Genomic DNA, 24,978 nt, shown 5'->3' with positions numbered 1-24,978 from the left:
TGGCCGAGGACAGGGCCCTCACCCACGCAGAGGCTGGCAGATGCCGCAAAGGTGAGAAACCACCTGGCTCCACCAGGAGGATCTGTCAAACGTGAGTAGTGATTACCTTACTGACTGACCCAACCCTCCCCTTCACCATATGTCCATTCTCCTGCAGGCCCTCCAGCCGACAGCGCCAGCCCCACCTGAGTGGCACCTGGGTAGCATTGCGAACTGTTTTGGCGCCTGGCACGAATCTCATTTTTGGCCTCTCCCACTATTCACCGGTCTCATTTCGCTTGAGCGTGGGTGTAAAGAGGCCGGAAGATCGCGCCCTATGGTTTTTTTAAGTGCATTGTTAAGGCTTCCTTAATATTAGATTCTAGCATTTCCCCAACGACTGATGTTAAGTTAACTGGCCTGTAGTTCATTGTTTTCTCTCTCTGTTCTTTCCTGAAAAATGGTGTAACATTTGCCAACTTCCAATCTAATGGGACTGTTCAGGAATCTAAGGAATTTTGGAAAATCATAGCTGGCACATCCAGCTATCTCTTTTAGAACCCTAGAATGTAGGAAGGCACCCAAGGATGTAGGAACCCTAGGCAGCACGGTAGCACAAGCGGATAGCACTGTGGTTTCACAGTGCCAGGGTCCCAGGTTCGATTCCCCGCTGGCTCACTGCCTGTGCAGTCTCTGCATGTTCTCTCCATGTCTGCGTGGGTTTCCTCCGGGTGCTCTGGTTTCCTCCCACAGTCCAAAGACGTGCAGGTCAAGTGGATTGGCCATGATAAATTGTCCTTAGTGACCAAAAGGTTAGGAGGGGTTATTGGGTTACGGGGCCAGGGTGGAAGTGAGGGATAAGTGGGTCGGTGTAGACTCGATGGGCCGAATGGCCTCCTTCTGCACTGTATGTTCTGTGTTCTATGATGTAGGCCATCAGGTCCCGGGGATCTGTCGGAGTTTGTCATTACTTTTCCACTGATGTTAATTAATTAGGTTACTGCCTCTTTCTGGTACGAAATGCTCAGCTTTTACTGTGAAGACAGACACAAAATATTTGCTCAATATCTCTATTTCCTCATTCCCATGATAATTTCTCCTGCCACTGCAGTTACTCTCTTCCTCTTCATACACTTATAAAAGCTCTTACAATCTGATTTTATATTGCTCACTAGTTTGCTCACCTATTCTATTTTTTCACTTTTTATCAACCTTTTGGTGGCCCTCTGCTGGTTTCTAAAACTCACCCAATCCTCCGACTTGCTACTCTTTTTTTGCAACGTTGTAAGCCTCTTCTTTTAACCTAATTCCCTTAGTTTCCTGAGTGAGCCATAGATGGGTCTTTCGCGTGGAGATTTGCTTTCAATGGAATATATTTTTGTCGGACATTTTGAATTGTTTCTTTAAATGTTTCCTGCTGTTCATTTACCTCCATACCTTTAAGTCTATTTACCCAATTAACCTTAGCGGGTTCGCCCCTCATACCTATGTAATTGGCTTTGTGTAAGATTAAATTTCTTGTTTGTAATTGAAATATGTCACTTTCAAAATTAACATGGAATTCAACGGTATTATAATCACTACTCTACATAGGATCTTTTGCGATGACATTACTAATTAACCCCAATTCATTACACAATACTAGATCTAAGATAGTTTTATCCCTAATGGATTCCAGTGCATTGCTCCAAGAAACAAAACCATTCTACACACTCGTCTTCTAAACTACTCTTGCCAATTTGATTGTCCCAAGGTCTGTAAAAAAGATGAAAGTTCCCCACAATTATTACATCCCTTATAACAGCAAACATTTCATTCAATTGCACAATCCCTTTTAAATAACAAGCATTGAAATTAACAGTCCAACTTCAAAGAGCCCATAACCACTTTAAGATATCATTCAGCTGTTAAATGGCAGGCACTCTACTCTACAATGGACAGTTGTGAAATCAATCCTGCTTCACTAAGCCAGTAATGGGAGCTCCTAAGGCTTTTGTCAGCAGACGGAGTGAACTAGCAAGCAATCATCTTTTTTAACATGGCAGATAGTTTCTTCAAAGAGTTAAAGGGCATGAATTTTAAATGCCTTGACAGCTCCCTTTGATATTCATCTTGAGGGGCAGCATGGCGGCCCCGGGACACTGTGTGTAGAGTTCGCAAATTCTCCACATGTCTGCGTGGGTCTCACCCCTACAATCCAAAGATGTGCAGGATAGGTGGATTGGCCACATTAAATTGCACTTTACTGGGAATAAAAAGAATTGGGCACCTTACATTTTAAAAAAAGATATCCATATTGATAGTTTTGACAGCTTTCTTTTTGACAGCTCTTCACAGTTCAACTTAACATTTTTGACAGTTGCTTCTGACAGCTTCTCTTGACAGAGGGTGGCACAGTTAGCACTGCTGCCTCATAGCGGCAGGGACCTGGATTCAATTCCAGCCTTGGGTGACTATCGGTGTGAAATTTGCACGTTCTCACTATGTCTTGTGGGTTTCCTCTGGGTGATCCAGTTTCCTCCCACAGTCCAAAGATGTGAAAGTTAGGTAGATTGGCCAAGTTAAATTGCCTCCACGTATCCAAAGTTAGGTGGGGTTACGGGGATAGGGCAGGAGATTGGGCCTATGTGGGGTGCTCTTTCAGAGGGTCGGTGCAGACTCAATGGCCCAAATAGTCTTCTTCTGCACTGTAAGGATTCTATAATTCTATGACAGTTCATCTTAACATTTTTAAACAGTTGATTTTGACAAGTCCAATGAGCTTCGTTTCATGAGCTTAGTTGCTCTTTCCACGCATTCATGCCTCATTTTAAAATACCCAAAGTGCACCTCATTTCTCAGCAGGGGCTGGTTTAGCTCACAAGGCTAAATCACTGGCTTTTAAAGCAGACCAAGCAGGCCAGCAGCACGGTTCGATTCCCGTACCAGCCTCCCCGGACAGGCGCCGGAATGTGGCGACTAGGGGCTTTTCACAGTAACTTCATTGAAGCCTACTCGTGACAATAAGCGATTTTCATTTTTTCATTTTTCATTTCATTTTCATAAAGGGCATCCCACCTGCCCCCGCTGATTTCGGCAATCATATCGGAGTGGTATGTTACCTGTCCAAAAGAGTACCTTGGCTCTCCAAACAATTCTACAAAGTTCAGACCTGTTCCTACCGGGCCTAATCTGCGCACATTGGATTTGAGCTACCGAACACACTAAAATTACACATGAATGAAGGCAGCTGCCTCCGCGAAATGCGCACACAGGAATTCTGACCCGGGTCCATTTCCCCCCCCTGCAAAAATGGTAGGTGCTGTGTTTGGGAGTGGGATTTCCGGATTTAGGCCTCTTCCATCATTTTACCCACAACGGACATGCTCTGTGTCATTGGGGAAATCTAGGGCATTGGGTCTCCATTGCAATGGATTAGAATGCGGGAGGTAGAGTGATACAAATTGTGTAGCTATTTTTGGTTGCAACCTCAAGTTACCTTCATACTCGGCTTTAAAACAATCAATTCAAGTTTCCAGCCAGAGGATTAAAAATCATTTAACATAAACCATATTTTCATGACACTATTTTTACTTTTATATTGCAAAATATTTCCTTTACCGCTTGCAGCAAATTACATCACAAACCATAGAAGTTTTTCTCGAATTCATTACATATATATATATATCACACACATATATGCACATAGAACCAAACCACAGTAAAATGTGGGGGCAAGCGAGAGGCTCAAATTAATTCTTTATATCAATGTGTTCATCACATGAGCAAAGGGACAACAAAACACCCAATTTAAAGTCTCACAACCTTCTACCAATAAATAATGTGGAATATATGGCAAATCATGACAGAAATATTCTTGTTGGAGAAGAACTTCTTGAGAACTGACACATGAACTAACTAGTCCTTTAAGAATTCTAAGAACCTCTCATGTAACTGAAACTTCTAAAAACAAAACAGTCGAGTGTTCTCAAATGTCACTGTTAAGATGAAAGTATTTTGAATTAAATGAAGGGAGAGAGTTCAACACTTTTAGACAACCAAAGATTATTCTTCCTCCAAATTTCCTCTCTGGGTTATACTGGAATATGTTTCCAAAGGCACGGGCAACTCTGCAGTACCTCACTAAAAATGATAATTCCTCACAAATACACACAATTCAACAATGGGAGATGGTTTATTATCAGGCTCTAACCAATTCTACAACAACACCTCTGTAAAAAAGCAAAATGTATGCTCCTTTACATAGTGGCTTTAATGTGGAAAAATATCTCACGCCGTTCAAAGGGACACAATCAGGTCTTGGGCGAGCTTGATCAAAGAGGTAGGTTTTAAGGAGGAGAGGGGGGTGGAAGAGGCAGTGAAGTTCAGGGAGAGATTTCCACAGCAATGAGAGTAGATGAGTCAAATAACTGTTGCCAATGTTGGGATGAAGGGATGGACAAAGGCCAGAGGCATAAGTAAACAGAGTTTTTAGAGAATTATTGGGCTGCAGCAGACTACAGGGATTGGGAGGGGTGAGACCATGAAGAAATATAAAGGATAATGAAGAAATTAACATTTTAAAACTGAGGCACTGGGAGTTAATTAAACTCAATGAGCACAGGGGTGAGTGGGACTTGGAACAGGATATGACATGAATATGTGGTTAGGATGAGCTGGAATTTCTGAAGTGTTGGTGACCAGACAGGAAACCATTGTAATCAAATAGTCTGGAGTGACAAGGTATGGGTGATATTACGGAGGTGCAAGAAGGCAACTGTTGTGATGGGGAGATATGGATTTGGAAAAGCCAGAGATGGAGATGGCTTTCTTCTTCTCCATGATATTATGGAGTAAATTGTAGCTTATTGTGGACTGAATGTCAGACAGTACTTTACGCAGCACAGAAAGGTTTGAGACGGTTAGTGATGAGGGTTGGGTGTCATTAGCATATGCAAGGAGCCAAACCCTGTGTTTTCAGATAATGCCATTAAGGAGCAGCATGTAAATGTGGAAGAAAACATGTTTGGTGGGAAAAAGGGAAGGCAGGAAATGTGGCAGATGCATTTGAATGATGGTCTCAATCTGGGAAGTCCATGAGTTCATCACCTTGTTAGAGGTGAGGGTGCAGGGGGAAGTGAAGAGGTGGTTTATGGGGATTGTTGATGGTGGAATTATCTTTGTTATCCAGGATCTTTCTCTAGCCTGTGGATAATAAAATTGCCCCACCTCTGGTTCAGCTGAAATCAAATATCTGAGCAAAGAACAGGGGCCCAATCAGGGAACATCCATAGCTTATGTTTGGTGGGGCGGGGGGGAGGGGGGCGGTGGGGGGGAGGGGCGGGGGGGGGCGCCGGGGGGGGGGGGGGGGGAGATCCCGTCCGATCTTCACGTATCACCCCCGGCACACAGTCCTCTACTCTAGTGGCCAACATCTTTGCCAGCAACTTGGCGTCCACGTTCAACAGTGAAATTGGCCTATATATCCACACTGCAGGGGGTCCTTATCTCGCTTCAGGATTAGGGAAATCAGCGCCCGTGACATCGTCGGGGGGCAAAACTCCCCCCTCCCATGCCTCGTTAAAGGTCCGAACCAACAGGGGGCCCAACAGGTCCGCATATTTTTTATAAATTTCAACCGGGAACCCATCCGGTCCCGGCGCCTTCCCCGACTGCATGTGGCCAATCTCTCTAACCAGTCCCTCCACCTGCTCCCTTGGAAATCGCAGTCTGTTCAAAAAGCTCTCCATTCCCCTCCGCCACCGGCGGCTCCGACCGGTACAGTTCCCTGTAGAAGTCCCTGAAGACCCCATTAACCTCTACCCCCTTTCGCACCACATTCCCACCTCTATCCTTCACTCCACCAATCTCCCTAGCCGCGTCCCGCTTGCGGAGCTGTTGCGCCAGCATCCTGCTCGCCTTCTCCCCATATTCGTAAACCGCTCCCTGCGCCTTCCTCCACTGTATCTCCACCTTTCTGGTGGTCAGTAAATCAAACTTAGCCTGCAGGCTACGCCGCTCCCCCAACAATCCTTCCTCCGGGGCCTCCGCATACCTCCTATCTACATTCAGCAGCTCCCCCACCAGTCTCTCCCTCTCCCTCCTCTCCCCCCTCTCCCTATGGGCTCGGATGGAAATCAGCTCCCCCCTAATCACTGCCTTCAGAGCCTCCCAAACCATCCCCACCCGGACCTCCCCAGTATCATTGGCCTTGAGGTACCTCTCAATACATCCCCGGACCCTCCTACACACCTCCTCATCAGCCAACCCCACGTCCAGACGCCAAAGCGGGCGCTGGTCCCGCACCTCCCCCATCTCCAGATCCACCCAATGCGGAGCATGGCCCGAAATCGCTACAGCCGAATATTCGGCATCCTCCACCCTCGGTACCAGCCCCCTACTCAGGACAAAAAAAATCAATACGGGAATAAATCCTGTGCACGTGGGAGAAAAAAAAAAGAGTACTCCTAAGCCCTCGGCCTCCCAAACCTCCAGGGATCCATCCCTCCCATCTGGCCCATAAACCCCCTCAACACCTTGGCCGCCACCGGCCTCCTGCCCATCCTAGAACTAGAACGATCCAGTGGGGGATCCAGCACCGTATTGAAGTGCCCCCCCATGATCAGGCCCCCCGCCTCCAGGTCAGGAATGCGGCCCAACATACGTCTCATGAAACCAGCATCATCCCAATTTGGGGCATATACATTTACCAGCACCACCCTCTCCCACTGCAGCTTACTGCTCACCATCACATATCTGCCGCCACTATCAGCCACCACCTCAGACGCCTCAAACGCCACCCTCTTCCCCGCCAGGATCGCCACCCCCCGGTTCTTCGCGTCGAGCCCCGAATGGAAAACTTGCCCAACCCACCGCTTCCTCAGACGAACCTGGTCCGCCACCTTCAGGTGAGTCTCCTGAAGCATGGCCACGTCCGCCTTCAGCCCCTTCAGATGCGAAAACACCCGGGCCCGCTTAACCGGTCCATTCAACCCCCTCACGTTCCACGTGATCAGCTGGATCAGAGGGCACCCCGCCCCCTCCCCTGCCGACTAGCCATAGCCCATCGACTGCTCGCCCCTGGCCAGCACCCCCCACTCGGCCCGTTTCCCATGGCGATAGAACTTCACCCCGACCCGCACCAGCTCCTCCCTGGCCATTCCAGCAGCAAACCCCCCCCCCCAAGGCTAGGACCCCTCCTAGCCGCGACACTCCCTCCGTGGTACTCTCGTGAGCCAGCTGACTTCTGCTGACCTCGGCAGCTCCCGCCCTAACTCTGACCCCTCCCGATATGGGGTCACCCCCACCCTGCAGCAGCTCCTTGGCACCGCTCCAGCGCGGGAAAACGGAACTGAAAACCACACCCCTTGCCTCAGCTCCGCACCCCTCGTCCCACGGCGCGGGAAACCAGAGGAAAGCCCGCGCTTTCACACTGCCCCACCCCACCCCCCCCAACGCAGCTCCCAAATAGCAGTCCCAACCCATCCACCAACCCCGTACAAAAAAACAGACCCCCATCACCCCCCCTTAAAACACAAAACCATAACCAACACCATCCGAAAGCAGAAAAAAAACAGAATAGCCAGCAACAGCATAAACAGTGATACAAAAAATCCCCACAGTTCCAATCCCTAGTTCGAGTCCAACTTTTCAGCCTGCACAAAGGCCCAGGCCTCCTCCGGGGACTCAAAATAGTGATGCCGGTCCTTGTAGGTGACCCACAAGCGCGCAGGTGGCAACATGCCGCATTTCACCTGCCTGCCGTGGAGCACCGCCTTCGTCCGGTTGAACCCGGCCCTCCGCTTAGCCAGCTCCGCACTCCAGTAGATGCGCACTACCGAATTCTCCCACTTGCTGCTCCTCACCTTCTTGGCCCATTGCAGCACACACTCCCGGTCACTGAACCGATGGAACCGCACCAGCACCGCCCGCGGGGGTTCATTTGCCCTAGGCCTCCTGGCCAGTACTCTGTGGGCCCCCTCCAGCTCCAGGGGAAGATGGAAAGATCCTGGCCCCACCAGTGAGTTCAGCATCACGGCCACATAAGCCGGCAGGTCTGACCCCTCCAGCCCTTCCGCGAGGCCCAGGATCCACAAGTTCTTCCTCCTCGACCGAAACTCCATCTCCTCAAAACAATCTTGCCACTTTTTGTGGAGCGCCTCGTGCATCTCCACCTTCCCCACGAGGGCCGAGACCTCATCCTCGCGCTCAGAGGCCTGCGACCCATGGATCGCTGAACCCTGGGTTGTCTGGGTCTCCAGCAGCTTACTTGTAGTAACTTTCAAAGAGTCCAGCAACTCCACTTTCAGCTCCGTAAAGTAGCGCAGAAGGGCCGCCTGCTGCTCCTGCGCCCACTGCCTCCACTCCTCGGGGGCTCCACTGGCCGCCATTTTGTCCACCTTCCCCCGCTTTTCCAGGGGAGCTGCTGCCGTTTTTTTCCTCGCCCCACTCCGGGTCCGCACCATAAATCCCGGGGGATATTACTCCAGACACCTTCAGACACGGGAATCATTGAACCAGCGCCATTTGGGGCCCTTAAAAGAGCCCAAAAGTCCTACGATAGCGGGAGCTGCCGAACGTGCGGCTTAGCTCCGCATTGCCGCCACCGGAAGTCTCCAACCCTTGGTTGTTATGCAGAAGGAAAGGAACTGTGATTTCAATGGCTTCAATAGAAAGAGTAGTTATTCTTTTTAAACTATTGAAGTCAGTCTAAAACATGTGTACTTTGTTCCATAGCTGGTAAAATATTGCCATGTCCAAGACATTCTATAATGCCATCAGTATTCAAAGATGCATATTGTTTGACTCTAAGAAATAGCGATTAAAGTTCAATAAATCACAATTACAGTGAAGTTTAGAATAAAATTATGATATTCATTGGTGTTAACGGTAGAATATAAATGGATACTTACCCCATTGCCAACTGTCACTCTTTCCAATGGCTACAAAGTGAGATAAACACAAGATGTTTAAGCTTTGAACTGGATGACTAAACCTTTATTTACTTAAATTGATTTTCATCATATGCAGTAATTTGAAATCTGATGTGAAAGTGTACCAGGCATGCAGACATTCTAGCATTCCGTCCACAATGCCAAACGCTGCTTCTCAAGTACTGGCTCATAGGAAACCCCCATGGTCCATGACAGCAATCTGGAGAGAAAGAAAAATGAAGAACTCATTATTCTTCAAATGCTTTCAAATTTTGTCGCATTTTTAATATACGATTTTTGGATAAGTAATTGTTATTACATTGGTCAATCTAGAAAGGATAAATCAAGAAACTAGAACTTGAAGACAGTGCAATAACTTAAACTTAAAAGGTGCTTGTTCTCAGTGATGTGGTATTGTACAGTCGGCCATGGTTATTAAGTTACTTGGGCTTTCTTGTTTCTCGGTTAACTTTATTTCAATGCCATTTACAATCTTCTGCAGTGCAATATATATTACAAGTTTCACGTTTGTGTACCACAGCATTAAAGATGCCAATACCAGGGAATGGAATGCTTCACTATAATTTCTTCCCAATGCCAGTATCAAACACTGCTGTGTCCCATCAATGTGCCTTAAATGTAGCCTTAGAATGCTTATTAGTGTAGCAACTTGACATTTCTCAAAATAGCTTTCTCTGTGGCTTCTTTCAGGGAGACAATCTTTACTGAATTGTGGGAGGTTTTGTGGTATGGACCAGTCAATGACATTTTTGCTCTTGCCCTTCTAGCAGGTCGTGCATGTAGGTTTGGAAGGTGCTGTCAAAACAGGCTTGGTGATTTGCCTCAGTGCATCTTGTAGATGTACGCACTGCTGCCACTGTCCATCGGCAGTAGGAGAGGTGAATGGTTAGGTGGTGCATGTGGCACTATCCAAGTGGGCTGCTTTGTCCTGAATGGTGGCGAGCTTTAAAAAAATATTTTTATTAACATTTTTCAATTTATAAAATACAAAGTAGAAAAAAATAAACAAATTTACATACGTCAACCATAAAAAAACATACAAAATAGAACAACCCCTCACAGAATCTAAATATCCTCGCCTCCCTGTACCACCATAATAACTAACAGCGACCAATTCCTTGAAATAAACAATAAAAGGCAACAATCTCCGATAGAATCCCTCAATTGCTCCCCTCACGGTGTACTTAACTTTCTCAAGGGATAAGAGCTCCCATCAGATCCACCAGCCAGACTGAGGCACTGGGTGGAAATGGAGTCCTCCACCCCAGCAGTACTCGCCTCTGGGCAATCGGTGATGCGAAGGCCAGGACATCGGCCCCCGCGCCCGTCTGCAGCTCCGGCGAGTCTGACGCCCCAAATATGACCATTAAAAGACAGGGCTCCAGCTCAACCTTCAGAATCACCAACATGGGGCTAAAGAAGGAGACCCAGAAATACACAAGCTTGGGACAGGATCAGAACACGTGCGTGTTATTAGCCGGATCTCCTGAACAACGCTCACCACCTGTCCTCAACCCTTAAAAAGAAGCAACTCATTCTGGACTTGGTCAGGTGCGCCCTAAAAACTAACTTAAAGTTGGATTAAACCAAGCCTCGTGCATGAGGATGTGGAGTTCAGCCCTGGGGAGGGCCTCGCTCCACACCTCATCATCTAATATAGGCCCAAACTCCCCTCCTCCCACCTGGTCTTAACCACCTCTACTGACACCAAATCTTCCAACAAAATCCATCCATAAATATCGGCAGTGCCCCCTTCCTCCGACTCTCTCCATTAGAGATTTTGGCGGCGCCACGGGGAATGTCGGGAAAATCCGTCTTGCAAACTTGAAGATGTCTGAATGAATTTGAACCCGAGAGCCCAAACCTTTCCATCAATTCCTCTAGACTGGCAAACCGCCCCTCTGGGAACAAATCCCTCACTCTCTCCAGCCCCTTCCTCTAGACTGGCAAACCGCCCCTCTGGGAACAAATCCCTCACTCTTTCCAGCCCCTTCCATTCCCACCCCCTGAACATGGCATCTAATCTCGCCAGCTCAAACAGATGGTTAGCGCAGGTGGGAGTCAGTTTCGGGACTGACCTCAATTTAAAATGCTGTCGTAATTGTCTCCATATCTTCAAAGTGGAAACAACCACCGGATTTGATGAATACTTTGTCGGTGAGAATGGGGGCGAGGCCGTCACTAATGTCCCAGACCAGACCCCCTACATGACCTTTATTCTATCTGCACCCACGTGTGCCCCCCCCCCCCCCCCCCCCCGGATAACTACACCAACCCAACACATTCCCTGCATTAGCTGCCCAGTAATAACAAATCACGTTCGGCAAAGCCTGGCCCCTCGAATCTGTACAAAACCTCGGGGTTTTGCCCATCCATTTATCAACTTCTCGACACTCACCCAAGTAAAGATTTAAGAAGGGAAACCGGCAGACACTGGCAGAAAAAATAATTGTGGCAAGATGTTCATCTTGATCAACTGGACCCTCCCACGTTTGCAGGTCGGTCTTGACTCTACTTATCAAGCTAGTATAATTCAGTTTATGATGTCAGGCCCAATCCTGAGCCACTCAGATACCTAAAACTGGATCTGGCCAAGCAAAATGGAAGCTTGCCAATGTTGACTCCCCTCCTCGGGGGATTCATGGGGAAACACTCGCTCTTTTCCAGGTTAAATTTATACCTGGAAAAGGAGCCAAAGCACCTCAGTGGTTCCATTATATCACTCACAGTGGGGACCGGGTCCATCACGTAAAGTAAAAGGTCATCAGCATACAGGGACATCCTATGCTCCACCCCTCCCCTAATTAGCACCTTCCACTTACCTGAAGCCCTCAAAGTGATAACCAAAGGCTCTAATGCCAATTCAAACAAGAGGGGGCTTAGAGAGCACCTGTCTCGCTCCCCTATTTAACTGAAAGTACTCCAAGCTCATGATGTTGGTGTAAACACTAGCCAAGGCAGTCTTATACAACAGGGGCATCTATGACACAAACTTGGGCCTCAACCCAAACCTCTCCAAAACCACAAAAGATACCCCGATACTACCCTGTCAAATGCCTTTTCGGCGTCTAACAAGACAATTATCTCTGGATCGGGCCCATCAGATGGAGTGAGCCAGATTTAGCAACCGCCGCATTTGGAACAACAATTGCCGGCCCTTAACAAATCCCGTCCGACCGTCCCTAAACACTTCAGGAAGACAGGGTTCCAACCTCAGCGGTAGCACCTTAGTCAATATCTTGGTATCCACGTTAAGTAATGAAATAGGACGGAACGACCGCACTCCACTGGGTCTTTGTCCCTTTTCAGTACAATGGAAATTGATGCCTGTACCAGTCGGGTCTCAAGAAGGAAGCCTCATGCTACAGAGTCTTCAAACATCTCTACCAGAAATGGAACCAACTTTCCAGCAAACTTAGTGTAAAGCTCCACCGGGAACCCATCCCGCCCTATTACTGCCAGGAACTCCCCTGGACCCAACGATAAAGTGCTTCCAGCGCTTCTCGGTCTTCCTCCTCCACCTTGGGAAACTCTAAGCCCTCAAAAATCTCTGACATATCCAACTTCCCTCCTACAGTTCCAATAAAAGTTCTGAGATGTCTATAACCAAGTATTCTGCTTTCCTCATCCCAGGAAGAAGTGTCCTTCCCATCAGGAAAAAGTCTACTCTATGGTATGCTTTATTTATTGGGAAAAAACCTAAAACTCCATAACCGCCAAGGGTGCATAAACCACCACGAATCTGCCCCCCAGTCTCTTCCATAAACTCCAACAACGCCTTCACCAACCCCGAAGGGGCCAATGTCTCGGCCTAGACCGGTCAAGTTTCGGGTCCAAAATGCAATTTAAATCTCCCCCCAGAATCAACTGATGCATTTCCAACAATTTCCTGATAAAATGTTACAGTGTCCCAATTTGCCACATTATACATTCACCAGTATCACTTACCTTCCAGTGACCCAGTAACCATCACATACCTGCCTCCCTGACCCCTCACAGCCCTTCCCGCTAGAAAATAGACCCTATTGTGAATCAAAATTGCCACCCCGAGCCTATCGAGGCGCGGGTGGAACATCTGGCTCACCCAACCCTTCTGGAGCAGAATCTCAACACTTACCCGCAGGTGGATAACCTGCAAAAGCACCACATCAGCCCTTAAATTCTACAGGTGAGCGAAAATTCTTGATCTTTTCACCGTCCCCACAGGCTTCCAATATTTCAACACCTAAAACTCCCCCTCCCTCTTAAATCAGCCATTTCCACCGCGAGGAATTTAGAGAATCCCTACAGTGCAAAGGAGGCCATTCGGCCCATCGAGTCTGCACCGACCCTTCGAATGAACATTGTACACCCCGCCCTATCCCCCTAACCCTATAACCTAACCTGCACATCCCTGGACACTGAGGGGCAATTTATCATGGCCAATCCACCTAACCTTCACATTTTGGACAGTGGAAGGAAACCGGAGCACCTGGAGGAAACGCACGCAGGCACAGGGAGAAGGTACAGACTCCACACCGACAGTGAACCAAGGCCGGCATTGAACCCGGGTCCGTCACTGTGAAGCAGCAGTGCTTAACCACTGTGCTGTGCCGAATTGTCCTGTCCTTACTTCAAATTCCTAGACCAAAGATGGCTGCTAATCCCACTCATAGGGCAAAATTCTCTGACCCCCCGCAGGGTCGGAGAATCGCCCCGGGCCGACGAAAATCCCACCCCCGCCGTGGCAGAAATTCTCCGCCACCTGGGAATTGGCGGGGGCAGGAATCACGCCCCGCCGATCGGCAAGCCCCCTGCGGCGATTCTCCGGCCCGCGATGGGCCGAAGTCCCGCCGCTGAGAGGCCAATCCCACCGCCATGGTTTGAACCACCTCTGGTGCCGGCGGGATCGGCGGCGCGAGCGGGCCCCCGGGGTCCTGGAGGGGGCGGGGGGTGATCGGACCCCGGGGGGTGCCCCCACGGTGGCCAGGCCTGCGATCGGGGCTCACCAATCGGCAGGCGGGCCAGTGCCATGGGGGCACTCTTTTTCTTCCGCTGCCGCCACTGCCTCCACCATGGCGGAGGCGGAAAAGAATCCCCCAGCGCGCATGCGCTGGTGGTGACGTTAGCAGCAGCTGACGCACCAGCGCATGCGTGAACCAGCGAAGGCCTTTCGGCCAGCACCGGCACCGGGCATCAAAGGCCGCTGGCGCCGGTTTTGGCGCCAGTCGGCGTGGTGCCAACCACTCCGGCGCTGGCCTAGCCCCTCAATGTGAGGGCTTGGCCCCTCAAGGTGTGGAGAATTCCACACCTTTGGGGAGGCCCGATGCCAGAGTGGTTGGCACCACTCCGCTACGCCGGGACCCCTCGCCCCGCCAGGTAGGGGAGAATCCCACCCCTAATGTGAGACAAAGAAATACCCCTGGTCACGGTCGGCGCTGTACCCTCTTCCTCCCTCCCCCTTACCTTAGAAACCTGCAAACTACTAACCAACAAACAATGCTCCCTCTTCGCTAACCCCCCTCACCCCACCAAAGAAATACACTCATCAAAACCCGTTCAAGCAGGTCCAACAGGCCGCAGTCCCTCCCCCCACCGTGTTCCCATTCACTAGCCAAGACCTAACTGCATATACCCAAAGAAGCACTTCCGCTGCAAAGAAATAACCAAACCACTGCAATTCTCAACATCTCACCATGGGCCAGGTATTAAAACTTTGCCTTATTAAAGGCTGCACGCCTCTTCACTAGCTCTGCCTCGACATCCTGGTAAATCTGGATTTTCCTTCCTTCCCACCTCATGTTCTGGTTCAGTTTGGCCGATTTCAGGACTCGTTTGTTCTTTCTTCTGGAAGCTATGAAAACAAATCAAGTCCGCCCGTGGTGGCTCATTTGCCCAAGTCCTCTGCCGGAGTGTTCAGTGGGCCCTATCCAGCTGAGGAGGGGACATCTGTTCATCCCCCTCCCTCAGCCCCGCCAGCTTCTAAAACACCTGATAAAGATATTCAGTTGGCCTTGGACCTTCCACCAGCCCCCGATTTCCTCGACCTGTTCTCCAGGTAATTGACCTTCACCCTCAGTCTTGTGCTTTCCACCTCTATCAGCAGCATCTCGGCTTCCAACAAGGCAATTTTGTCACTGTGCCATGACAAGATTCCCTGCTCACCCTTCAGCACCTCTCCATGGCCTCCGAGGTTTTTCACAGATTTCCCCGAATTGGGCCAAGCGCCGCCTGGATAATGTTTTTTGAGAGTCTCCATCATCTCCATTCTTTGCTTTTCAAAATGTTTCTCAATTTTTTTTTGAATTTGTGTGCTATTGCCCCAGTCAACGTTCCCCTGTGATAGGGGAAGTCGCACCGCCGGGGTCATCTCTGCCATCTTCGTACTCTCTCTGGCTCCGTTGAAGTACTACCACCTGTACCCTTTTTTCCAGCAGCCTATTCTGTAACTTACGACATACTGTCTTCGACCAGTGCCTCATACAATTAGATAGGTCAGGTTTGTCCACCAAAATCCCCCAGAAACCAGGCATAAAAGAAAAAAAAAAACAAGGACATAGGCGGGAGCTACCTTATGTGCCACGTTCCATGAATGAAATGAAATGTTACGCACCACAGAAATCCCAGCCTCTGGCCTGCTCTTGCAGTCACAGTATTATACGGTTCGTCCAGTTTAGTTTCTGGTCAATGGTAACCCCTGGATGTTGACAGGGGAGGATTCAGCAAATGAAATGTCATTGAATGTCATGGCGAGATGATTAGATTTTCCCTCTTTGGAGATGGTCAATTGCTTGGCACATAGATGCCATGAACATTACTTGCCACTTATCAACCCGGGCCTTGCTGTGTATGGACACAGACTGCTTCACAAGTGGAACTGAACATTGTGCAATCATCAGTAAACATCTCCACTTCTTACAATGGGAAGATCATTGATGAGGCAGCTGAAGGTGGTTGGGCCTCGGGCGCAACCCTGAGGAGATCCTGCAATGATGTCCTTGGGCTGAGATGACTGAACGCCGATTACCACAACCAACTTACTTTGTGCCAGGTATGACTCTGATCAGTAGAAGCTTTGGCCCCTGATATCCATTTATTCCAGTTTTGCTAGGGCTCCTTGATGCCACAATCAGTCAAATACTGCCTTGATGTCAAGGGCAGTCGCTCTCACGGTATCCCGTGTTCAGTTCTTTTGTCCATATTTGGACCAAAGTTGTTATGCGGCCACTTGCAGGGTGGCCCTGGTGGAACCCAAACTGAACGTCAGTGAGCAGATCATTGCTGTGTAGGTGCTGCTTTCCAACATTGTCAATGATACTTTCAATCAATTTGCTGATGCTTGAGAGTAGACTGATGGGGCAGTAAATGCCCAGGATGGATTTGTGCCACTTTCCATGGACAAGCAACACCTGGATCATTTTCCATATTGTCGGCTAGATGCCAGGGTTGTAGCTGTACTGGAACACTTGGCTAAGGATGCAACTAGTTCTGGAGCACGTCTTCAGTACTGCTGGAATGTTGCCAGGCCTGTAGCCTTTATAGTATCCAGCGTCTTCAGCCATTTCGTGATAGCATATGGAGTGAATTGAATTTGCTGAATACTGGCATCTCTAGTGCTGGGACCTTCAGGTGGAAACTGGGATGGATCATCCACACGTGACACTTCTGGCTGAAGATGGTCACAAATGTTTCAACCTTTTCTTTTGCATTGATTTGCTGCCTGCCCCTCCCCCCACTACATGGAAGGTGGGGATATTTGTGGAGCCTACTCCTTCAGTTAGTTGTTTAATTGTCCATCACCATTAATGGCTTGGTGTGGCATGACTACAGAACTTTGATTTGATCTGTCGGTTATGGAACTGCTTAGCTCTATCACATGCTGACTCGCTCCTTGACATGCATGTAGTCCTTTGTTGTCGCTTCCCCTCCTTTTTAATCATGCCCAGTGCTAGTCTTGGCATGCATTCCAGCAGTCTTTATTGATCCAATTATTAATGGCTTGATGGTAACGGTAAAGTGAAGAGTATGCCAAGCCACGAGGTTACAGATTTTAGTTGAATACAATTCTTCGGCCCACACCACCTTATGCTTAGTTTTGAGTTGCTTTTATAAATCTATCCCATTGAGCATGCTGATATTGCCACACAATACAATGGAGGATATCCCCAATCTGAAGACAAGGCTTAGTCTCCACAAGGCTTCTGCGGTAGTCACTCCTGTCAATATTGTCATGGTCAGATGCATCTGCGACAGGTAGGCTGGAGAAGATGAGGTCAATTAAGTTATTCCTCTTGTTGGTTCCCTCAGCACCGACTGCAGGTCCAGTCTCGTGCCTATATTGGACTTTGTATTGATTCTCCCATTGTCCACCACAAATCATTGTTTTGGGACGTCAGTGCGAATATGCACTTTTGTTTTGAGGCTGCCTCAAACCAGCAGTTTTAAAGCACAAGATACAATTCTAAACCATTGTTGAAAGACACTAATATATTTCCTTTCATAATACGTAGGATTGTGCGACCTCTCAGTTAAATAAACTCTCCTCCATATTTGATGACAATAGGAGCCATATCCATTTTCTGTGCCAATTGTATTTCAACATAAAACACATATCTTGAGGAGTTCAAATTGTATGTGAAGTACAGACTGCAAATATTTTGACAAAACTATATCAATCAATGGGAAGATATCACAGTCAAGTTGCTGACTACTCCGAAGGTATCTTGTGGGAAAGAAATGATGGTGGGGGCCAATGAAACAGCACAAAGCAAGCCACAGAAAGGAAGAAAGTGGCTAAATTGCTGCCAGATAAATGGAATGAAAAAATGAATGCAAAACATAACCAACCAAGGATTAGACACAGCTGCAAGTGAGGTAGTAGTACAAGACCCAGTACATCATTAAATCCAGTTACTGGCAGGGATTATGTTGGAACGAAAGCCAAATTCAAACTATGGGGAGTAATATGAGAGGGTGGAAAAGCATGAATGCAGCTGAATCCACAAGACTGGAATCAAGTAGTTTTCTCTGCTCTTTAATTATAACAAAGAATTCTTTGGAGGTAACTGGGATAATGTGCAAATGGTGACTTCTATGGTATTGGTACAGTGTGTAAAGCAATCAGTGAATTCTTAAGTACGGGGTAATATTTAATTCTGTCAGCGCAATGTGATGCTTTGATGTATCGTTGTTGATTGCATCTTGAAGCCTTATATTCAGTGATGTGGTTGTGATTACGGTCACAACTGAGATGGTTGACAAGATTAAGAGTTTAATCTAAATGCTCATAAATAACGGACATAAATCCTGTCCTAAAGTAATAGCACCACTGGTGAATTGTAAGTTCAATACCAAAATTTAGGAAGGCTTTTGATCTGACAGAAGTTAAGATGAAAACAACGCAAGGGAAAAACAAAGAATACCTCCTGAAATCAGTCCTAAACTATTCTCTCCATAACTACAATTAGCTTTCAGCGTGCAATAAATCTGAAGTGGAGCACCCTCCTTCCTGCCCATTACTCAGGTTGAAGAAACGCAGTAAGGCAAGCCTTTTCGACCAGTACAATGTTGTACAACTCAACACTGAAAGCACCAAAAGAAGTCTAACTCTGCACTTACCCCATTGCTGAGCATGAGATTTAGGACGCGATCTAACGGGTACGATTTAATGGCCGCGTTGCGCTTGAGCAAAAGCGTGACGCAGCCGACAATCACGGGAGAGGCTAAAATTGACAAACCGCGCTGGGCACCGATCAGTTTGCGATCTAACCGGCCCACTCCCATTGGCAAAATCAGGATACCACTGTGGCGTTGCAGGAAACCAATAATCACCACTTAAGGCCAATCTCCATACAATTAATGGGAAAGAGTCCGCTATCTAACTGCCTCCCCAGCAAGTGGTCATGTGGAGGCTGATCAGTACACCTTTTTAAAAACGTGAAGCTGGCAAAATTGCTACAGGAACCCAGGGAGGTGAGTAACCATCATCGCTCCCTGCTGTCCTGGTGCTCATGGGAGGCTGGATTCTCAACACCTGTGCGGGTTCACCATGCCATCCCTTGAATCATGTGTAGGAGGTGGCTCTAGAAATAGTGGATGCATTGGTGGAAGGATGTTCCCGATGATGGATGTGTCCAGAACCTGGGGGTCACAGTCTGGGAATATGGGGTAGACCATTTCAGACCGAGATGAGGAGAAATTACTTCACCCAGAGAGTGGTGAGCCTGTGGAATTCGCTACCACAGGAAGTAGTTGAGTCCAAAACATTGTCTGGTTTCAAGAAGCAGTTAGAAATAACTTAAGGCGAAGGAGATCAAAGGATATGGGGAGAAAGCGGAATTAGACTATTGTCAGTTGGATAATCAGCCAAGATGATCATAATGAATGGAGGAGCGGGCTTGAAGGGCCGAATGGCCTCCTCCTATTTTTTCTATGTTTCCACACGTTACGGGGGCAACCCTACGGACCACCCATAATTCCTACTGACCATGGTGGCATCTGGCCAGGCAGCTGAAGACTATTGCTAATAGGGAATTGGCAATCATGGTTAAGTGAGCACTTCATGGGCAGCACGGTGGCGCAGTGGTTAGCACTGCTGTCCCACGGCGCCGAGGTCCCAGGTTCAATCCCGGCTCTGAGTCACTATCCGTGTGGAGTTTGCACATTCTCCCCATGTTTGCGTGAGATTCGCACCCACAACCCAAAGATGTGCAGGGTAGGTGGATTCGACACGCTAAATTGCCCCTTAATTGGAAAAAATTAATTGGGCACTCTAAATTTTAAAAAAATGTGAGCACTTCACAGCTCCCAAGTGGATTCCCAGCGGTAGGCGGGGGTTATTGCTTAGCATCCTAATCAGACCGTGATGCTTGGACATTGTGCCCGAGCACTGCAGGAAGCAACACTATGGACACAGCGTCCAACATCCAAACAACCAGACTTAGCACCACGTGGAGGAGAAGGAAACCCATTGAGGTATCTCCGTGACCAGAGGGTGGGTATGTGCACCGTTTAGAGGATCAGCGCACGGTCCAGGTAATGTTACGTGCCCATCAGGCCAGGAGGGGACCCAGAGGGGGAGGCTGGCAAAAGCCCAAGATGTACAGGCAATATAGGTCTTTTGAACAGATGACAGACAGCGTGTGCTGCATGAGGCTCCATCTCAACAAGGGGACGGGTCGGCACCTGTGTCATGTCCTCTTAGCATAACATGGAGGAGGAGGAAACACACTCCTGGTCGCCGTCAAGTGAACCGCAGCCCCGAACCTTTACCCCTCAAGATCATTCCAGGACTTGAGCGGGGACTGGTCCGGCATCTCACAAGCTAGAGCTCACAAGTGCACCCGACTGGGGCCTCTCTGGGGAGGCCAGTGGATCCCGGGAGGCTGTTAGATCTTGGGTGAGCACGCGGAAGTCGGTTTAATACCGACTTAAGTGAGTGCGGCTTGCTCGCGGCCATTATGGGCGGGATCTTGATCCCGACGCCTCGCAAGATCTGGGTAGATCTCATGAGGCATTCTGGCTGCCAGGGTATCCTAGGGAGGTTTCACCTGGCATTGACTGGCCGCGGTTCCTATTTGAGCACGGCGCAGCCGTTAGATGATGCACAAAATAGTTGTTAGCTGTGCCTACATAACAATAGTTGAAACACTTCAAAACAATGCAACATATAAAAAGTGTTTTGAATGTTTTCCAGATATGTTATGAAGCTCTATAAATATGTAGGTTCCTTTTTATTTATTTCTTTATCAAGAAATTGTACATTTTATCGCTGTTGTGATAATGGAATTTATCATCATGGGCTGTTTGCAGCATCTTTTGGCAGTCTCTCTGGCCTTACTAAACTGCGTCTGTGAAATGGAATGGTAATTATACTACACAACTGAGGTACTGCCAAAGGAACTTTATTTAAAAAACGCAAACTAGAGCAGATTACCTGGACATTATCACATTGCTACTTGTGGGGGCACACTTCCTACATTACAACTGTGACTAGAACAGCTGATCATTGGCTGTAAAGCACTGTGACATGTCCGGAGGTCATTTATGGCCTCATATAAAATTCAAGTTCCTTCTTTTTTTCATGCAGCTACAAGATGCTGGAGGTTTTCTATGCTGTGCTACAAGGTAGTAAAATGATTCATGCTCCTGCTTTCTCAACATAGTGAGCTCCTGACCTGCAACATGCCATGGCAGAAGATGTTGAGTAGAGTAATTGTTATAAACTGGCTGCTTACCACTGCTGGGGACTAATGGCAATCCCACAATCCTTAGGGAGTATGAGCTTCCCCAATGAGGAGGGCGGAGAAACCATTAGCAGATTCGCTGCATAAATATAGTTGGCCATTATGGAACCAGCTAGAGAGGAGTGAGCAGCAAGGGAGTTGCTGCTGCTGTTGTGTATATATATATATTATTGTAAATAAATGTTATTTCTTTCTATTCTACAACTCGTGCTGGATTCTTCGTGGCCCTCACAAATGTAATAATAATAATAATAATCTTTACCGTCACAAGTAGGCTTACATTAACACTGCAATGAAGTTACTGTGAAAAGCCCTGAGTCGCCACATTCCGGCACCTGTTCGGGTAATCAGAGGGAGAATTCAGAATGTTCAAATTTTCTAACAGCACGTCTTTCGGGACTTGTGGGAGGAAACCAGAGTAGCCGGAGGAAATCCACGCAGATACGGGGAGAACATGCAGACACCACACAAACAGTGACCCAAGCTGGGAATCGAACCTGGGACCCTGCGCTGTGAAGCTACAGTGCTAACCACTGTGCTACCGTGCCGTCCACCCAGTTGGTCTTGCATAAGCCTAGCAAACGGCCCCTCGGCAAAAGAAGCAGAAGCCTGGGACCAGATGCTGATGGGTGAACAACACTGGGAAACATTAATAGCGGAAGCAAATAATGTTATAATGAACCCAAATTTAAAATTATAGAGCCCTCACCCCAAAGGACTGGGTTTCCCAAAGGTGCTGGTGCTTCATTTTTATTCTTGGGCCTACACCTGGGACGAAATAGCCTTTTAAAATTTCCTGCACTGTGTGAGGCCATTTCTTCCCCACACTCAGATGACACTTCTGCGTATTAAGAACATATTCAAAATTTACTATGGGTATTAACTTAGCAGCAGGAAACTTCAAGTCATCCCAAATATATCTGTTTGTACCACCAACAGATATCTCAATCTTCAAAACAAAGGGCACAAATAAAACAGAAGCTATTCTGTTTCCTTCACATGACATTTGATGAACAATCTGCTATTCTCTTATACCAGCTAAGCATTAATCAACAGCACAAGAGGACTTTATGACAGGTTTCAATTAAGCCATATGCCTGAGTAATTTGACTGTCATTTCAGTGGGATTATCACATTAAGGGCGCGATTCTCCGCTCCCGCGCGGCATCGGGAAGGCCGTCGTGAACTCGGCCGAGTTTCACGATGGCGTTGGAGGCTGCTCCTCGCACCCTATTCAACCCCCCTCCCCCCCCCCCCCCCCCCCCCCCCCAGGGGGCTAGGAGCGGCATTGTGAGAAACTCGGCCGCTGGGCCTTGACGCTTGCGCCAAAGCGGCGCGCCGAGAATGACGCAACGGCAGCACCTAAGTAACGTCAGCCGCGCATGCGCAGGTTGGCCGGCTCCAACCCACACATGCGCAGTTGCCGTCTTCCCCTCCACTGCCTCGCAAGACATGGCAGCTTGATCTTGAGGGGTGGCGGAGGGAAAAGAGTGCGTCTCTTAGAGACGCCGGCCCAACGATCGGTGGGCACCAATCGCAGGCCAGTCCCCTCCCCAGCACGGCCGTCGTGCTCGATCCCCTCTCCGCCCCCCACAGGCCCCAAACTTACCTTTCGCGCTATGTTCATGCCGGCAGCGACCAGGTGTTGTTGCCGCCGGCGTGAACAGGTCGGGAACATCAGGCCGCTCGGCCCATCTGGGCCGGAGAATCGTCGATCTCCGTGAAAAATGGCGAGCGACGATTCCGCGACACTCCATTTGGGGGGGTGCCAGGGTGGCATGTCGTGATTCGCCCGGCCCTCCCGTGATTCTCCCACCCGGCGTGGGGAGCGGAGAATCGCGCCCTAAGTGTTTTATCTTCTCCAGAATACTATCTTACCAAAGCAGGCTGGCCTCTCTGCAGTGCCTTTGTTGAGCATTATACTGACTTTGCTGCCTGATAGTCTGCGAAAACAGGCAAATATCTAATTCAGGCATTAGTCAGGGCTGTCACTTTCACTTATTTCCTATCTGTAGCATGGGAGGTTTACTATCCTGTAAGCATGGGAGGTTTTAACAGTGGTTTCTGATCAATACTTTGTGCCTTCTGCAAGTCACTGCTGGAACTTACATCAAACATTCACTCTGTGCTGTGAACAGCAGTCAAACCTTGACACTCGGCATGACATCACCGGGAACCAGTGTGCAGAAGTATGCCCAGCCAAAACAAGCACATAAATCTTTAGAAATGTACTTCAGAAGAAAATTAGAGTTGAAAAAACGTGTGTGGTGCCAATGAAATATAAAAAGATGAATGGATTAGGGAAAATAAACCATGAGTACAATGGCAGTTTCCAAATATTGGGCCTGGCTGGGTATCTCCAATTAGCAGTCCTGCCTGTCTCATGATCAGGAGTTCATTTTCTCAATATGTGAGAAAATGTGGAGCAGAGGTTTTGGCTGGAGGTCAGAACTCTGATGTTGGGACCAAATCCAGGTCCCCATGCCTCACCATGTCAGGAACAGGCACCCATCAGCAACTTGTCCAAATCGCAGAAAGAGGTTTGCTTTCCATCCAATTAAGCAAGGCTGGTGGACTCTGAAAGCTGGAGGGCCAATAGGAGCCACAGCCTGTGTTACAGAGGGAGTCTCCATCTTGAGGCGGCCTCTCAGCACTTTTCACAAGACTGAAGAAATCGCCTCAGCTGATGGACCACTATTGTGGAGAGTGTGATAACCCTCAAGAGGACCAAAAATTAATCTGCCCACGGTGCCTGTAGAGTGCGCGTTCCCATGTAGAGGGTGGAGGCTTGTCCGGCTGGGCCTCATTAGTGAACCCTTTAAATGCTACTCCCAGACCTGGACTGGGAGTTTCAATAGTCCCGGGCTGAGACATTAGTGCTGTAGACCGTCGCAGGGGCTTTATCTCTAGAGTTAAAATAAACCTGTTTACTCCTCATCTTCGTGTCTCCTGGATTACTGTCCAGAATCAAGAATTACCGGCCTCATTGAAAAGGCGCCAGAATGTGACGACTAGGGGCTTTTCACAGTAACTTCATTGAAGCCTACTTGTGACAATAAGCGATTATTATTAATATTATTATTATTAGAATCAAGTACGAGATTCTGGACAGCCTTCCTTGAACTTCAAGTAAGGAACGAAGTGTGTGGATAACCCGGAAATGCCATATGATGCGGGTGTAGAGGACTGGCCCAAGTATGCCGAAAGAAGGCTCTATTTTATCGTGCTAACAGCATAGAAGATGGCGACCGACACAAGGTAATCCTTCTAACTACTTGCAAAGCCCCGACATTTGATATCATTAAGAATTTGATGTACCCGGTAGCCCCGGACTCAAAAACCTTTAGCGAACTGGAAGAATTAGCGGCAAACCACTATGACCCAAGACCATTGATAATTCTTCAGTGTTACCAATTTAACACAGCTGGAAAGACCCCTGGAGAATTTGTGACGGAATTCCTGGCCAGACTCAGGAAACTGGCAGAACACTATATGGGCCATCCCTTCCGGAGATGTTATGGGATTAATGGCATGCAGGATAAACAATGTCACGACACAGAGACAACTACTAGCAGAGCCTATTCTAGACCTTAAAAGAGCCATAGAACTGGCATCGTCTCTGGAGAATGCTGAGAGAGGCGTCATGGGACTTCAAGGGTCAATGGATGGTAGCATGCTCATTGTCAGGCAATCCCTGTATAGGAAGTGTTGCTCCTTCTGGTGAGTGTGCTTTACACTCAATTGGCTCTGTTTTATTACCTTGCTCCAGAGTCACCTGGAATCCTATGATACCACCACGAGGTTCAAGTTCAAGTGCTGATCAATAACTCGGTACACCAATT

General features: G+C 48.2%; 1 protein-coding gene across 3 annotated transcripts in view; it reads right to left on the bottom strand.

Annotated features, from left to right (window-relative positions):
- The window catches only part of mettl25 (methyltransferase like 25), a 93,759-nt gene that overhangs the window by 23,516 nt on the left and 45,265 nt on the right, over positions 1 to 24,978 (bottom strand). For all 3 annotated transcript variants that reach the window (XM_038780237.1, XM_038780238.1, XM_038780239.1), the window contains 2 exons: positions 9,017 to 9,111; positions 8,871 to 8,900 (listed from right to left, as the gene is read on the bottom strand). In XM_038780237.1, the coding sequence (XP_038636165.1) occupies positions 8,871 to 8,900; positions 9,017 to 9,111 (125 nt within the window). The remainder of the gene's footprint in view (positions 1 to 8,870; positions 8,901 to 9,016; positions 9,112 to 24,978) is intronic.

This window comes from Scyliorhinus canicula, chromosome 20 (assembly GCF_902713615.1).
Source record: "Scyliorhinus canicula chromosome 20, sScyCan1.1, whole genome shotgun sequence".
NCBI lineage: Eukaryota > Metazoa > Chordata > Chondrichthyes > Carcharhiniformes > Scyliorhinidae > Scyliorhinus > Scyliorhinus canicula.
The sequence above is the reverse complement of the archived record's forward strand: the minus strand, read 5'-3'. Positions and strand labels throughout refer to the sequence as shown.